Genomic DNA, 18,026 nt, shown 5'->3' on the forward strand with positions numbered 1-18,026 from the left:
TTGTAATATTACATTATCATCTTTGAGTTGTTTTATTAAGAATAAACTACGAATTTGCTTATCTATAGGTATTCAGTGCTTTGCCGCACAAATATCACAACTAAGAATTATTATGCAGCGGACTTATAAAATGCGATTATCTCGAAAACAGTTAAATTTTGAGGTTACTAACAAGTATACCTTTTCTTTGTAAAAATAATGTTTCTTCAATATTTTTTAACACAAATAGAGCTAACTTAAAGAGCAAAAAAGTTAAGCACAAATCTATGCCACACATGTGGAGCCCTCTATCAGTTACATTAAATTTTGTATAAAATTATAATTTATCCTACATAAAAGCATCCAATTGTAAATTTTTGTCCAAAAATATTTACAAACGTAAAAGTTATAGCGAAAAATAAAATTTTAAATTTCTACTTAAACACCCTGAAAGAAAATATCTTTCTTAATATCAATATTTTATAAAAGCAAGTTGGCTTAAATCGTAATATTTTAAATTGCAGAATCTACGGTTTCTGTTTGTACAACAATAAATGCTTTTTATGACATTGAGGCTTATTTGTAATTGGTTGCTATTTTAACTTATTTATAAATTCAATTGTTTTTGTATTAAAAAAAAATGTTTTGAAAATTATACCAAAAATTTTACATTTTGACATTTTTATATTAGTTATTTTTAAGATGTATTAGCAGCAATTTTTATTTACTAAACTAATTTTATTTGGTGAGTTAACAAAAATTGTTTTTTCTTTGTAAGATATTTTGTCTTTTTTAGCAGCACTTGATAATAATTGTAAACACAATTGAAAGCTCGAGATAAACAATAGTTAACCAATAGCCCTTTTATTGACTCCAACCCATCCAAAACAGTATATATATATATATATATATATATATATATATATATATATATATATATATATATAATTATATATATATATAATTATATATATATAATTATATATATATATATATATATATATATAATTATATATATATATATATATATATATATATATATATATATATATATATATATATATATATATATATATATATATATATATATATATATATATATATATATATATATATATATATATCGTTCTCAAAAATTTTTGAGAACGATTTCCGAAATGGAAATTGAAACGTCTATAAACTTACTTTAACCTTTAATTGTGGCTTATTCCAATTTAAATAGTAAATATATATATATATATATATATATATATATATATATATATATATATATAAGAAAATTTGATTTGGTTTATTCGAGAATATCTTTAGTGCGTATTTTCCGGAGCCTAACCATCTCGTCTTGTTTCTTTAATTCTGAATTCATAAGACGCTAACAACGTTAAAATCGGTCCTATAATTTGGAGTTTTTTTGTAAAGAGAGTTTCAGCATACTACCCTTTTCACAAAAGTATTTGTTGTAGTATTTATTATAATTTTGTAGAACTGACGTCGAAGAACTTGTGTTATCTTATCAATCAGTAAAAGAAGGAATCCATGATATCATATGGGATGGACCGCATAATATATGGACGTGCGGTTACGATTCTAATATAAGAATGTGGGATCTTAGAACAGGGAAATTCGAGCGGTGTTTTTTCGATCCCTGTGCGACTTGTTTGTACTGTATGGATTATGATTTTCACAATACTCTTATAGCTGGAGCTCAAGTACATGGTAGATGCACTTTGTGGGATATCAGGAAAGGTGTTGCAACCCAGGTAAATTGAAAATTATTTTTTTCAGTTGTATTAAATATGAAAATTTTAAATTTGAAAGAAATAACTGTTTACTTGTCATTTTTTAAGATTTTGTTAAGATTTTTATACACTTCTTAACAATTGAAGTGGATATTATGAAAAAGTGTATTTTATTTTTTGTTCATAAGGTCAATTAGAAAAATGGAGTGATATAAATAAAGATTTATTTTTACTTCGTATTTTCATACAGATGAACCGAAAGAAAGAAATTTTTTAAGAAAAAAAAAAAAAATAGAAAATAAACAAAAATTGTAAAATTAACAACCTAAAATTTCTATTCCTGCTCAATTTCTAATATCCCGAAAAGAGAAATTAATAGTGTGTGGGTCCACCTCTATGTCGCCTTAGTGCTCTAACTCTATTTGGAAGACCTCTTATTAAATTATTGATGAACTGCTGCGGTATACGTTCCCAAATCGCGCGAAATGTATTGGCCAACTGATCTAAGGTTTGGGGCGGTTGAAGGAGCCTGTTTTGTTGTCTAGACATTTTGTTCAATGCAATTCATATCAGGTGAATACGGTGGCCACTCCATTCTTGTAATCCCATAAGCTTCTATACACTCGTTGACAATTCTTGCACAGTGAGGGCGAGCATTATCATCAATCAGAACAAATTGTTCGCCTATTGCACCAAAAAATGGAACAACTATTGGTACTATGACTTTGTTTCGATATCGTGTAGCAGCCATTGTCTCATCAATTAAGACGACAAAGTCCGTGCGACCGTCAAAACATATGCATCTCCACACGCCCCACCTCCAAAAAGAGTGGTTGGGACTCTCAGATTTTCATTGTAACGCTTTCCCCCCACACCAATATTCGGCCGTCATTCGTATACAAACGAAATCTGGACTCGTCAGTGAAGAGACAATTCCTCCAATTTTCGAAATTTCACTGATAGTGTTCCATCGCCCAGCGATATCTGCATGCACGCTGCTCCCTAGTTTGCCCTGTTAGATCCAACGAACTAATTGCTCGAGCTGCACTAGTTCTAAACGTCTGTGCGGCATAATTTTTTTGAGATAAATAGATTTCTTGACTTATTGACAACTGGTAAAGCCAATACAAGCACTTTTATACGAATGATATATTCATGTTGGGAACAACATGTCTCTTTGTACGAGATAAGGGCCAATAAGAATATGAAGAAAAAAACCACATGCAAAAAATATTGGCAATAAAGAGTATAGTACTGGCAATTATTTTAAAAATCGTTTTATATGTTAATTTTAGGAATTTTAAAATTATCCACTTCAAAGGACACCTTATGTATTTTCAGATAACTTTAAATACGTCGGTATTTTCTATTATTAAGCTAGTATCCACAATTAAAATATTCTTTAGCCAAATTCATTGGTTTCGGAGTTATTATTTTTTTAATGCCCTGCAATTTACGAAAACCGGAATTACAATATTAAGGTATAAAAATGTAATTAAATACAGGACGTTCCATAAAACAAACATAAGTTTGATACCTCACACTTTATTGAGACCCCTGGTGCTTAGATTTCAAAATAATTTTAAAATTGCCTTAGTAGATATTCTGTACCAATCCCTAATACGTGCAAATTAGGGTGGGGGCAAACCGGTTCCAATCAAGGCCGGTCGAGTCCAAGGTCACGCGTAGGTCAAGGTCATGTGAAGGTCAAGTTCAAGGCCATGCGAAGGTCAATGTAACGCGAAGGCCAAGGCTATGTGAACTTCGAGGTCATGTGAAGGTCAAGTTCAAGGTTATGTGAAGGTCAAGGTAACGCGAAGGTCAAGTCCAAGTCACGTGAAGGTCAAGTTCAAGGTCATGTAACTGTCAAAACTATTATTAAAAAAATAATACCTTATTAACTATTTATTACACTGTTATACATATCTTTTAAATTTTCAAGCGCAGATTTACATAAATGACAACTGGATTGCGCCGGTGGTGTACCTTCAAGCTCTGTTCTCCACTCGGGACGATTAAAATGTACACAACATGGCAGACGAGTCTGAACTTCAAAATCTTGAACTACTTTTGTCGGTAATTTATACCAAGATCGAAGTAATTCTTACGGTTCCACATATTTTCTAGAGTATTGTAGGGTAAAGTTTTCTAATTCTGCTTCAGTAAACTTGTACAAACGTTTTCGCGGATGTTGAACCATTAATTTAGCTTTGTGACAACACTCCATTGCTATTAAACGATTAATGTTCTTAAACATCAAATGTAGCTACTTTTTATTTATGTTAATCAAGGTCACCTCTACGCAGCAACTAAGACCTGCGCAGTGTTTCAAACGTAGACTACATAAATTGAGGATTGTAAAGGATTGTAATAGTGATCTTTAGTAACATTTAGTTCGTCGTAATATTAGTTAGAAAGTAAATAATTTTCAGTGATTTAGTAAAATTTTGTTCGTTGTGAGATCAGAAAGGTAATAAATATTTTTCAATTAATATTGTTGCTAACATTAATTTTTAGAATTTAGTCATGGATGCGTGTATAGGTATTACAAACATTTTTGATGCAATCCGAAACTTGCAATTAGTTTTCAACGACAAGGCAAACGATTTCAAGTAAGAAGCCTAGCGAGCTACTATAAGAACCAGAAGGTATACGGTAGAACAATGTAACGAAAAAGCAGCAAAATACCACTCGGGAGCTAGAATATGTGAAGACAATTTACCTGACTTGATATGTATGTGTTGCTTTTTGAAAAAAATAAAAAAATCTAGGGCTGACCGATTTCTTACATCATTTTAATACTAATTGGTTGTTTGTTTTATAATATTTATAACTAAGAAATAAAACAAAAATAATGTAATATATATTTTATTTTTGCATTAAAAAAGTATCATACAACCAAAATACATTAGATAAAGCAAAAATACATTTTTCACTATTATGATAAAAACAAGCAGGCTCCTTAACTTCTAATGATGGTTGTTCATCCAATTCGTATAAAGGAACAGCAATGTATTTTTTTAAATAATTTTTCTTTTCCAAACCTTTGACGTAAACTGCATCGGCGTTTTCTTTAAAATACTTGCAAAATGATAAAGGGGTGTAAAACCAAAATTCCAATCAATTCTAATGGGGAACGGAGACTTCAATACATAATGACAAATTTGTGTTCCATTAAAAGCAGCAAGTTCTTTCACTACAAATTTATTATTTTCTATTTTAAACCCTTGAACGTCTATTGCCAGCTTCATTTTAACACGTTGCGTACGGCTTGAGACAATACGGCGTGTCTCACACTCGATTTGATCCTTGGACGGCGTGGCACAAATGGTGTACCACATGGTATACTTTCACTTAGACGGCGTGTATTACAAAACGGTTTATGCGACTGTGCTATTTAAGCAGGAATACAAAAAGAGCCGTCCTAGCGAGAGGCTGATATGCGCCGGACGTTTTTTTTTGATTTTATGAACCTATTTTTGGTAAGGTGAATAAAAAAATGTAAATAGTAAAAATTCTGTTTTAGTGGAAAGCTATAATAAGCATATGAAACATCGGAATATTAGTAAATTATAACAAAACATGTAAAATTACGAAAAAAAAATATTATTTCTTGTTCATCTTATGTTCCTGAAAAAAACAAGGAATACAATAATTCTTTTTACACCCATTGCCAAACTGATCGGGAACAAGTATTCGCTGCAGTGTTCCTATCATTTGATTCTTTTAAGGCCTTATAACACACAACACAACGGTTTCGTTTATGGTGTACCAAAACGTGTTCTAGTTGTTCTATATCATCTGCTTTTTCGTTCTCCATGTGGTCCACACGATGTTTACCGAATAATAACCTTGCAGCTAACAGCTCTCTGTATTCCGTTATTTGTTTTCTGTGTTACCTCCTTATATATTAGAAAGGAATTTACTAATGCACAGCCAAAAATCAGTTCAACTGCTAATTTTCGGTACCACTTATTACCTCATCTAAGGCAATGAGAGTAAGACTTGAGTTGATCTGATAAATCAATGTAGCTCTTGCACCTGTTGTAACTAACGGCGGCAGTTGGTTTCTCTATTTCACCGCGTCTGTTCTATATTTTAGTGGTGTCTGCTTGATGTTTTGTCGTAAGCATCATCACGTCACGTTTGTCTTTCCACTTTAGCATTACTATACCAGTAGAACTTTCCTCAGCAACAATTTCATTTTTTTTTAATTTAGTATTAACCACTTTGGGAGAATTGAGTTTACGATTAGCTCTTACAGTGCCAACTAGGTGTGTATTTCTTTCTAATAACTTAGTTGCAAGACTCACACTTGTGTAATAGTTGTCGGTGTATAAAGTACGCCCACAGTCAAGTAGATTATCCATCAAATGCAACACAACTCCTGCGGAAGCACTACCATCATCAGTCTTATCATTACCAGAATACACTTTGAAATTGTATGTGTACCCACCTATAGTACATAATTTGCACAGTTTTAGGCCAAACTTGTGCCGTTTGTTCTTTATATATTGCCTAAATTTTAGGCGTCCTCTAAACGGCACAAGTGTTTCATCTATGCATACTTCTTCACATGGCACCATTACTGCTTGAAACTGTTCAATTAGCTTCTCGAGAAGTGGAGTAATTTTTCTTAGCCGATCATTTACTACAGATCGGTCATTATTGTCGCTAAAGTGCCACATCTTTAATAGCTCTTCAAAACGATCTCGAGACATTATACTTTTTTATCGAATTTGTATACAAAATGTCGTTACTCCAGTATGCTTTTATTCGAGGATATTTGACTAATCCCATTCACATAATAATGCCAAAAAATTTTTCCATTTCAGAAGTATTTGTGGGAACCCACTTCTTTTTGTGTTTCCTCTTATTTGACGGTGTAGTATAATTTTGTAAAACCTGTTGTGCATATAAGTTGGTTTGTTCAACTATATAATTTATTATGTCGTCAGTAAGGAAGATCTTGAAACAATCATATGGTTCTTGATCTATATAATTCTCGTAATACGAAGATTTTATTCCGTCGTTTTCTACACTGTAATCGAATGTTTTCAGCGATGTTCCATCAACTTCCCTCCACTGAAATTGCTCGCTATGACACACTTCTTCAGTAATTGTGGCCATATCAATTACTTCTTGTATAGTTACAGCAATAATATTTGTTTGTTGTTCAACAGTCCTTGTTCCTTGAATTGATATAGTTTCATGTGAACCAGATTCCAAATCCATCTACAAAAAGTTGACAAAATAAAAATAAAGTTCAATAACTTACGGTTGTAGAAACCACATTAGAAGTACCTTCGCAGATTGTTCATCATTTTTCTTGACACGCTTTTTGGGAACTGGCTCCTCGCAACCATCAGAAGAATACTCACTGGAAAATTCAGGTTCATATTCTCCTGACAAATAAACATCGGCAAATTCGCTTTCATTGTCCTCATCAAACATAATCTCATTCCAAATGGTTTGCAGACGGCTCTGTTCTTTTTCATAATCTTCCATATTGCAATAAATGGTACGATAACAACACTCCGTCAGCAACAACTAAGACTACTTCTAACTAGACACAGAATACAAACGATCTGCAAATTCAGTCACCCCACTACTGTTCCAAGAACCATGAATATGCATTTGGCGCGAAATATAGCGTGTGGAAATATAACAAATTAATCCTTGGCCGGCGTGAAACAAACGTTTTGTCACAAAGTATATTCTAAAAAAACTTAGGATATATCGAAAATCAAACAAGAAAAATTACTGTGGCATGTTAATTAGATAAAAATGAATGTTTTATTTCGACTTATATTTTTGTCATGTAAGAAATATCTTGGTTCACATGAAACTATATCAATTCAAGGAACAAGGACTGTTGAACAACAAACAAATATTATTGCTGTAACTATACAAGAAGTAATTGATATGGCCACAATTACTGAAGAAGTGTGTCATAGCGAGCAATTTCAGTGGAGGGAAGTTGATGGAACATCGCTGAAAACATTCGATTACAGTGTAGAAAACGACGGAATAAAATCTTCGCATTACGAGAATTATATAGATCAAGAACCATATGATTGTTTCAAGATCTTCCTTACTGACGACATAATAAATTATATAGTTGAACAAACCAACTTATATGCACAACAGGTTTTACAAAATTATACTACACCTTCAAATAAGAGGAAACACAAAAATAAGTGGGTTCCCACAAATACTTCTGAAATGGAAAAATTTTTTGGCATTATTATGTGAATGGGATTAGTCAAATATCCTCGAATAAAAGCATACTGGAGTAACGACATTTTGTATACAAATTCGATAAAAAAGTATAATGTCTCGAGATCGTTTTGAAGAGCTATTAAAGATGTGGCACTTTAGCGACAATAATGACCGATCTGTAGTAAATGATCGGCTAAGAAAAATTACTCCACTTCTCGAGAAGCTAATTGAACAGTTTCAAGCAGTAATGGTGCCATGTGAAGAAGTATGCATAGATGAAACACTTGTGCCGTTTAGAGGACGCCTAAAATTTAGGCAATATATAAAGAACAAACGGCACAAGTTTGGCCTAAAACTGTGCAAATTATGTACTATAGGTGGGCACACATACAATTTCAAAGTGTATTCTGGTAATGATAAGACTGATGATGGTAGTGCTTCCGCAGGAGTTGTGTTGCATTTGATGGATAATCTACTTGACTGTGGGCGTACTTTATACACCGACAACTATTATACAAGTGTGAGTCTTGCAACTAAGTTATTAGAAAGAAATACACACCTAGTTGGCACTGTAAGAGCTAATCGTAAACTCAATTCTCCCAAAGTGGTTAATACTAAATTAAAAAAAAATGAAATTGTTGCTGAGGAAAGTTCTACTGGTATAGTAATGCTAAAGTGGAAAGACAAACGTGACGTGATGATGCTTACGACAAAACATCAAGCAGACACCACTAAAATATAGAACAGACGCGGTGAAATAGAGAAACCAACTGCCGCCGTTAGTTACAACACGTGCAAGAGCTACATTGATTTATCAGATCAACTCAAGTCTTACTCTCATTGCCTTAGACGAGGTAATAATTGGTACCGAAAATTAGCAGTTGAACTGATTTTTGGCTGTGCATTAGTAAATTCCTTTCTAATATATAAGGAGGTAACACAGAAAACAAATAACGGAATACAGAGAGCTGTTAGCTGCAAGGTTATTATTCGGTAAACATCGTGTGGACCACATGGAGAACGAAAAAGCAGATGATATAGAACAACTAGAACACGTTTTGGTACACCATAAACGAAACCGTTGTGTTGTGTGTTATAAGGCCTTAAAAGAATCAAATGATAGGAACACTGCAGCGAATACTTGTTCCCGATCAGTTTGGCAATGGGTGTAAAAAGAATTATTGTATTCCTTGTTTTTTTCAGGAACATAAGATGAACAAGAAATAATATTTTTTTTTCGTAATTTTACATGTTTTGTTATAATTTACTAATATTCCGATGTTTCATATGCTTATTATAGCTTTCTACTAAAACAGAATTTTTACTATTTACATTTTTTTATTCACCTTACCAAAAATAGGTTCATAAAATCAAAAAAAACGTCCGGCGCATATCAGCCTCTCGCTAGGACGGCTCTTTTTGTATTCCTGCTTAAATAGCACAGTCGCATAAACCGTTTTGTAATACACGCCGTCTAAGTGAAAGTATACCATGTGGTACACCATTTGTGCCACGCCGTCCAAGGATCAAATCGAGTGTGAGACACGCCGTATTGTCTCAAGCCGTACGCAACGTGTTAAAATGAAGCTGGCAATAGACGTTCAAGGGTTTAAAATAGAAAATAATAAATTTGTAGTGAAAGAACTTGCTGCTTTTAATGGAACACAAATTTGTCATTGTGTATTGAAGTCTCCGTTCCCCATTAGAATTGATTGGAATTTTGGTTTTACACCCCTTTATCATTTTGCAAATATTTTAAATACATTGCTGTTCCTTTATACGAATTGGATGAACAACCATCATTAGAAGTTAAGTAACCTGCTTGTTTTTATCTTTCTAGTTAATATATATATATATATATATATATATATATATATATATATATATATATACATATATATATATATATATGAAGAGCTTTTTTACAAAACTGCATAAATCCATTTCCGGCTAAAATACATTTTTTGTTGAATTTCGAGAGTTTGATCTGCCTTAGATCTTGTGTATAAGTCTCATGTGTTAAAAGTTAATATTTCCCATTTAAAAGGAGCCTCAAAATCACGTTTCTTCCACAAAACTTAATTAATCCACTCAAAAACCTTTACCCCATGTTCACTCTTTTTTTATACAAAACTTAACATCTCCTTCTTTAGCCAACCATTAAAATTAATTTTTATTTTACAAAACTGCATAAATCCTCCGGCCTGCAGATCTATCCCTCTACTATTTTTGTTTGGATTTAAAAGCATCCTCTAGAATTAGATGTTGATTCGTGAAACAAAATATAATATTCGTTAGTTCTAAAACTACCCACGGGTCGCACTGACAGTGTGTAGCGTAGCCAGGCCATGCCACGCGTGGCCACGCTGTATGAGATTATCAGTACTTTTCCGTTCGATGAGACGGGATGTTGTGAATTCGTTGTATGTCAACGTTGTTTTCTGTGTTTTGCGTGTTATTTTGAGATGGATACTGTTACTAATTTATCGGTGGGATCTAAAAAAAGACGATCCATCAAAACAAGTGAGAGAGGGCGTTCAAAAATTATGAAGTACAACGATAGTGATCCTCATTTAGTGTTTCTAAAACAGAAGACCAGACCATGTGCCCATAATTCGAAAAATCTTCGTTGTGCTACGGTATCCTACGATGATATAAAACTTAATCGACAAGCAGTCTACATGGCAGAGGGTAAAGAGAAACAAGATCTTGTTTTGATGAAATATATCTCTGCTTTCGAGCCCCAAAGAAGAAGGGGAAGTGGTACGCCTGTCTCTGCAACTCACACAAGAACGGTTTCTGTGAAATTTTTTCTCAATAGTCAGAAACAGAAACGCATGATTCCTGTGTGTAAAAAGTTTTTTGCTTTTTCAATGGGTGTACCTGCCTCTCGACTACTGCGGATTGGAAAGGTCGTCAATCAAGGTCTGCTGCCCAAAGAAAATAGAGGTGGTTATCGACGAGAAGCTTTTTTCAGAGCCAAAAAGGAAGCAGTCCATCAATTTCTTGGTAAACTAAATTGTGTCGAATCTCATTATGGAAGAGGAAAAAGTAAAAGAGTTTACCTTTCAGCAGAGTTAAGTGTAAATAAGTTATATAAAATGTTTAAGGATGCTTACACTGCCGATTTTCACGTGAGTTATTCATGTTTTCACCGTATTTTTGTAACCGATTTTAACATTGGATTTTCCTCTCCAGCTACAGACGCATGCGCTACGTGCACTCGTCTTAAATTTCTTATTCAACAAAACGCTCGCGGTTCAGTTGAAAGAATTAGTCCAATGACTGAACTTCGTATTCACAAGCTGAGAGCGGATGCGTTTTACAAACTAATGAAGGAAGTTCCCAGTGATACTTATAGTTTTGTTTTTGATTTGCAACAAGTGCATCCACTCCCTAAAACTCCAATCGGCGATGCCTTTTATCGCCGACAAATTGCATTCTATGCATTTTGCTGTGTGCCTATTGACTCAAAGGCACCAACATTTTATACGTGGAATGAAACGCAGGGAAGCAGAGGAGCAAATGAAATCGGATCTGCACTCATCCATCACTTAAGAAGGCAAGATCTTTCGTCTTTTCGTGATGGTTGCGCTGGCCAAAATAAAAATGCGCATATTGTTCATCTTTTGTGCCATTGGCTTAAAAATGAGGCTCCAGAGAATGTACAGAAAATTCATGTCACCTTTCCGACTCGTGGCCACAGTTTTCTTCCAGCTGATCGAGCTTTTGGCCGTGTGGAGAAGCGCTTGAAAAAAACTGATACCATCATCTCGAGCGAAGAGTATGCTTCTATTTACGAGGAGTTTGGTTCTGTACAGAAACTGGGACAAGACTGGGTGATATACGATATCAAAAGCCTTGAAATGATTTATCAAAAAATAAAAGGAATCAGCCAAACCAAACGCCTCATTATTAAGAAAATCAAAACAAGGGACCGGCATACTTCAACCAAAATAAAATGCTGCGCCAACTATAGGTTCGATAGAACAGAACCTTTTAGAAGCATTGTAAAAAAAAAATAAAAATGATTTTCTTCAGGCTCTTCCCCAAATCCCACTATCTCATTCCGTGACTGAAGAGAAAAAAAAAGATGTCCTTCACTTATTGCAAACCCACTTTGGACAAAATTGGAAAGAGATCCCTGATCTTCATTGGTATATTAATGCTCTTCAACACAAAGTTACTAGTGATCCAAATCCAGAAACCCACAACTACCATGATGGCGAGTGTGATTGCTTGGAAGATGAGCCAAAAAATGTTCACATCTAAATTGTTTGTACTCCTCATTTTTTTTTGTTTTAGTGGGTGCCGTTTAATATTTTGTATTTCTAAGATATTGTTAATTTGACAAAAGTTAATATCTCCCATCTTTTTTTACAAAACGCGATATCTCCAACAGACACATGGCTATATTTTGTTAATGCAAATCAATAAAAATAATGTTAATTAACGTTTTATTTCTCTAAGTCTAACCTCAATTTGATTATGTTCTCTGAAATTTCGAAAATTTTAGTACAACAGCTGCAGCACGTTTTTACGTCTCCTGAAAATTTTTGAAAAGTGGATTTATGCAGTTTTGTAAAAAAGCTCCTCATATATATATATATATATATATATATATATATATATATATATATATATATATATATATATATATAATATTACATTATTTTTGTTTTTGTTTTATTTCTTAGTTATAAATATTGTAAAACAAACAACTAATTAGTATTAAAATCATTTATTAAAACAAAAATTACATAGTATACGGTTTAATTTTTCTGTGAAATTTACTTAAGTATAGTTTACTAAATGATTTAAACATTATTTGTTTGTCTTCGAATTGTTTTATTTTTTCTTTTAGTTCTTGAATTTTTTTCATAAATTCCTCGAATTCTTGTTTAAACGATACGTTGTGTTGAAATGAAAACTACAAAATAAAATATACTATTTATTTATTGTATTTACATGTATTTACAGTATCTACCACTTCATCTTCATTACAATGTTTAGGTAGAACATCTTTGAGTTGATGTAAGAAATCGGTCAGCCCTAGATTTTTTATTTTTTTCAAAAAGCAACACATGCATATTAAATCAGATAATAATAATCAGATAATAGTCTTCACATATTCTCGCTCCCGAGTGGTATTTTGCTGCTTTTTCGTTACATTCTTCTACCGTTATACCTTCTGGTTCTTATAGTAGCTCGCTAGGCTTCGTACTTGAAATCGTTTGACTTGTCGTTGAAAACGCATTGCAAGTTTCGGATTGCTGCAACTACATAAAAAAAATTTCTAATACCTATACACGCATCCATTACTAAATTTTCAAAATTAATAATGTTAGCAACAATATTGATTGAAAAATATTTATTACCTTTCTGATCTCACGACGAACAAAATTTTACCAAATCACTGAAAATTATTTACTTTCTAACTAATATTACGACAAACTAAATGTTACTAAAGATCACTATTACAATCATTAATTTATGTAGTCCATGTTTGAAACACTGCGCATGTCTTAGTTGCTGCGTAGAGGTGACCTTGATTAACATAAATAAAAAGTATATACTTGGCCTTCACATGATTTTGAATGTGACCTTCACATGACCTTGAATGTGACCTTCACACGATTTTGAATGTGACCTTCACATGACCTTGAATGGTACCTTCACACGACCTTGACCTTCGCGTGACCTTGAACCTGACCAGCCTTGGTTGTAACCGGTTTCCCCCACCCTAATTTGCACCAGAATTGGTATAGAATATCTACTTGCCTTTACATTTCTATTCAGTTCTTCTTCTTAACGTGCCCTATCAAGTCCCCTTGACGTTGGCGATTAACATGGCGAAACTGTCTCTGTCTTGAGCTATTCTAAAGAGTTGCTCAGCTTTCCTCATTCTCGTCCACCCCCTGATATTCTTCAACCAAGAGGCCTGCTTTCTACCAATTCCTCTGCGTCCTTCGATTTTACCCATCATAATAAGTTGAAGAATATTATATCGGTCTCCCCTTACTACGTGTCCAAAATAGGTCATCTTTCTACATTTGATGTTATCAAGCAGCTCGCGAGCAGCATTTGCTCTCTCAAGGACTGCCACATTTGTCAGCATAGCCGTCCATGGAATTTTTAGTATACGTCTGTGCAGCCACATTTCAAAGGCCTCCAGACGATTAATGGTGGATATTTTTAATGTCCATGCTTCGACACCGTATAAGAGGACTGACCAAATGTAGCATTTAACCATGCGCTTTCGAAGTTGAAGTTGCAAGTTATCATTACAGAAGAATGACTTCATTTTTAAAAATGTCGTGCGGGCTATCTCGATTCTACGTTTTATCTCTTGATCTGGATCTAGTTGTTCAGTAATATGGCAACCAAGATAATTAAAACTAGACACTCTTTGAATTATATGACCATCAACATATAATCGTGCATCTTGATGTGCTAAACGCCTAAACACCATGTGTTTTGTTTTTGAACAGTTTATGTTTAGGCCAAACTCTCTTCCCACTGTATCAATGGCATTTAAAAGGCATTGTAATCCATTCATGTCATCACTTAAAATAACTGTATCGTCTGCATATCTGATTGTATTTATCAGAATTCCATTAACTTTCACGCCCCATTCCAAATTATGCAGCGCTTCTTTAAATATTCTATCTGAATATAAATTAAATAACAGTGGGGATAGTATACAACCCTGTCTGACACCTCTTTGTATTTTACATATTTCTATTCAGTTATATCCGCAAATTTGTTGTATTTGGTTTCGAAACCTTCGGTAATAAAGCTGCTTCGAGAGTCAACAACAGGTTGACACGTTTTATAAGGAGACACATGGCCCAGAACGGCATCGACCGAAACAATTCAAGCGCAGCAGAAAACATGCACACGCATGTTTTCTTTACCTCTTGTAAATGCTCATTTATATGTAATTTCTTAGAGTATGTTATTTTATGTATGATTAATATGATCTTATTACAGAGAATCTTCATTTCAATTAATATAGACATCTATAACTCACTGGCGAAGCGTCCATGTAACCATTGTTACCATTTGTAACAGTTAAAAATATCTTGCAAATAAATATTTTATGACTACATCTATGAAATAATTTCATTTATATTTTTTACCAAAAGAAAGATGTGTTAATAGTAATTCAATAAATAGCCAACTATACGCACGAAAATATTGACGAGTTTATGGGACTGGGTTGCACGTTACGTTGTTACCACTTTTGTTTGTGGATACACGTGTTGGTCTGTCGGCTGTCGGTCGTATCGTGTCCGAAACTTTTGAAAGCGAGAGAGCGTGGGCGCGCTCTGGATATTAGTAGGCTTGTTACCATTTTTTGTTTTGGTTACTTAGAGAGTTAGTACCTATTATACAGTGTGCTTGCAATTAAACATGGATGAGTGTCGGTTCGTAACCGATCAACTACTTGAAAAATCATTCTCCTTGTATAATTTTGAAGAAAAAAAGATCATTGGAAATGGAAGATCAACACCTATTTTAACAATTTAAAAAAGGAATGAAAAAAATCAGTTCAATGTTTTCCATTTAGTTGGTAGTGAAAATTCTTGGTTATGTGGTTGCAAGAAAAATAGACTGTATTTTTAAGATAACAAGAATTGAAAGATCTCTTAACCAAGCTTTTTTAACCAAGCTTTTAAAGCAAATATTGCTAAACATAATGAAATTGTACCGAAGCAAGATTTGTAGCTGTTATATTGGATGAAAGCACTGATGTTTCAAACCAGTCACAACTTTCTGTTGTATTTAGATATGATTTCCCCGACGGTGATGTTTGTGAAAGATTTTTGAAATTTGTTAATGTTAGTGAAGAATATTCAGCGGGACCGTTATCGCAAATTTTGTTCAGTGTGTTACATGAGTTTCAATGTGGAAATAAACTAATTGCACAGACTTACGATGGTGCGGTTATAATGAGTGGGCAATTCAACGGCCTACAAAAACTGGTTAAAGAATAGCATCAAGATACAGTTTTTGTTCATTTTTATGCGCATATATTCAATTTGGTTTTACAGAATTCGTTGGAACATATTAAAGAGTGTAAATTTTTTTTTTTCAAACGTTATTAGGGCTTGCTGCATTTTTTGCAAAATCGTCCAAAAGAGCTGCTGCTTTGGATAAATTAGTACAAAAACGTTTACCCAAATTATCACCAACAAGGTGGATTTATGCTGGTCGACTCATTGAGGCTGTTCTTGTATTCGTTCAGAGATTCTCGCACTATTTAAAGAAATGCATACTAACATAGCAACATCGGATCGAGTGACACGAGTTTGTTCAAAAGGTTTTTACAGTAAATTGCAAGAATTTGATTTTAATTTCTTTTTAAGTTTATTTGACGTTACTACACCAAAATCAGAAGTTTTGTTTGATATTTTACAGAACAAAATATATGACATTGGATTTTCACGAGAAAGGTTAATGAATCAGCTGATTCGGTTAATCAGCTGATATTTTTGTGGGAAATGTTGATAAAGTATACCAAGACGTAATTGTCAAAATATTTGGGATGAAATTATAGAAATTGAAAATAAAAGAATTAAAGTAAAACTTGACACATGTGCAGATGTAAGTATAATTCCATTAAAAATTTTTAAGAAAATTGATAAACAATTTAAAACTAGGGATAATCAGTATGTACTTAAAGGGTTTGAGGGTACTCGGACTAAAACAATAGATGTCGTAAATTTAGTTTGTAAACATAAACATAAGTATGTTTATGAGGACTTCACAATTATTGATGGGGCAGCTCGAGTTCTTTTAAGTGGTAAATTATGTATTACTTTGGGATCAGTTAAACGAATTAACAATGTTGAGAGTTGTGATACTTTAGAATTGTCATGATGACATGATTGTTATGGGAACACCAAAAGAAGAATATGATACAACTGGTAAAAAAGTATTAGAAAGAACTAAAGAAGTAGGAGCGAAGTTTAATATTGACAAATTTCAATACTGTCAAGAAGAGATCAAATTTATGGGCCGAATTTTTTAACATAAAGGGATGCAAATAAAGTATGCAAAAAGTACTATGGTATAAGAGATTCACTGTATTTTGAAGCTGGTATTGCATTTATTGATGACAAAATAATTATTCCGAGAAAACTTACGCTTGACATGATAAAATTGCTTCATAAAGGCCATATAGGAGTCAGCAAAACTATAAAAAAAAGCCAGGAGTATATTTTATTGGCCAGGACTTAATGATGATATAACCAACTATATAAAAAAATGCAGGATATGTGAGATCTGGATATGACAGAGCAAATAATTTCAAAGAACCAATGATGCCTCATGACATTCCTAGACTAAGATTCAATAAAATAATACGGACATTTTAGAGTATGGTTCAAAGGCATATTTAGTAATTGTAGACTATTTTTCACATTGGTTTGACATTTCAGTGTTAGAAGATAAAACCTCCAGTTCAGTAATCAACTCATTTCAAGATACTTTTAATAGATTTGGATATCCAGAAATTTTAATTGCAGATAATCTACCATTTACCTCGGCTAAATGTAGCAGGATCCTGAGAGGACAATTACCAACTACAGCTAATAAATTAGAACCTACAATCTAGAAACAAGTATATGAGAATTTGTGCAAAGAAAAAGAGAAATTACAATTACATTATGATAAGACATCACGAAGAATACCAGTAGAGTTAAGAAAGGGAAATAGGGTAGTACTAAGGAGTTCAAAAGATAATTATTGGCATAAAGCAATTGTATTAGAAAAAACCAATGAACCTAGATCATATTGGGTGAGGAAAGAAGATAACAATAAAATTATTAGACGGAGTTCACACCAAATGAAACATTCATACTCCAGAATACTTGAAAAAGAACTCATTTTAGAACCCGAGTTATACCCTGACATTCAGCCACAAAGTGTTTATAAAGATACCGCTAGCATCTACGTAAATGATAGTGTTAATAAAATCATTGGGTGCCCAAGCCCAAATATACAATCAGTACCTATGTTGAGTGATAATGACAACCTAAATATTGAGACTTCTTATAGTTATAAGAGCAGAGTTGGTCA

General features: G+C 33.2%; 1 protein-coding gene across 4 annotated transcripts in view; it reads left to right on the forward strand.

Annotated features, from left to right (window-relative positions):
* LOC140439710 (F-box/WD repeat-containing protein 4-like) overlaps positions 1 to 18,026 on the forward strand; it is a 232,617-nt gene that overhangs the window by 139,167 nt on the left and 75,424 nt on the right. For all 4 annotated transcript variants that reach the window (XM_072529804.1, XM_072529806.1, XM_072529805.1 and 1 more), the window contains one exon: positions 1,463 to 1,739. In XM_072529804.1, the coding sequence (XP_072385905.1) occupies positions 1,463 to 1,739 (277 nt within the window). The remainder of the gene's footprint in view (positions 1 to 1,462; positions 1,740 to 18,026) is intronic.

Source organism: Diabrotica undecimpunctata, chromosome 4, assembly GCF_040954645.1.
Source record: "Diabrotica undecimpunctata isolate CICGRU chromosome 4, icDiaUnde3, whole genome shotgun sequence".
Lineage (NCBI taxonomy): Eukaryota > Metazoa > Arthropoda > Insecta > Coleoptera > Chrysomelidae > Diabrotica > Diabrotica undecimpunctata.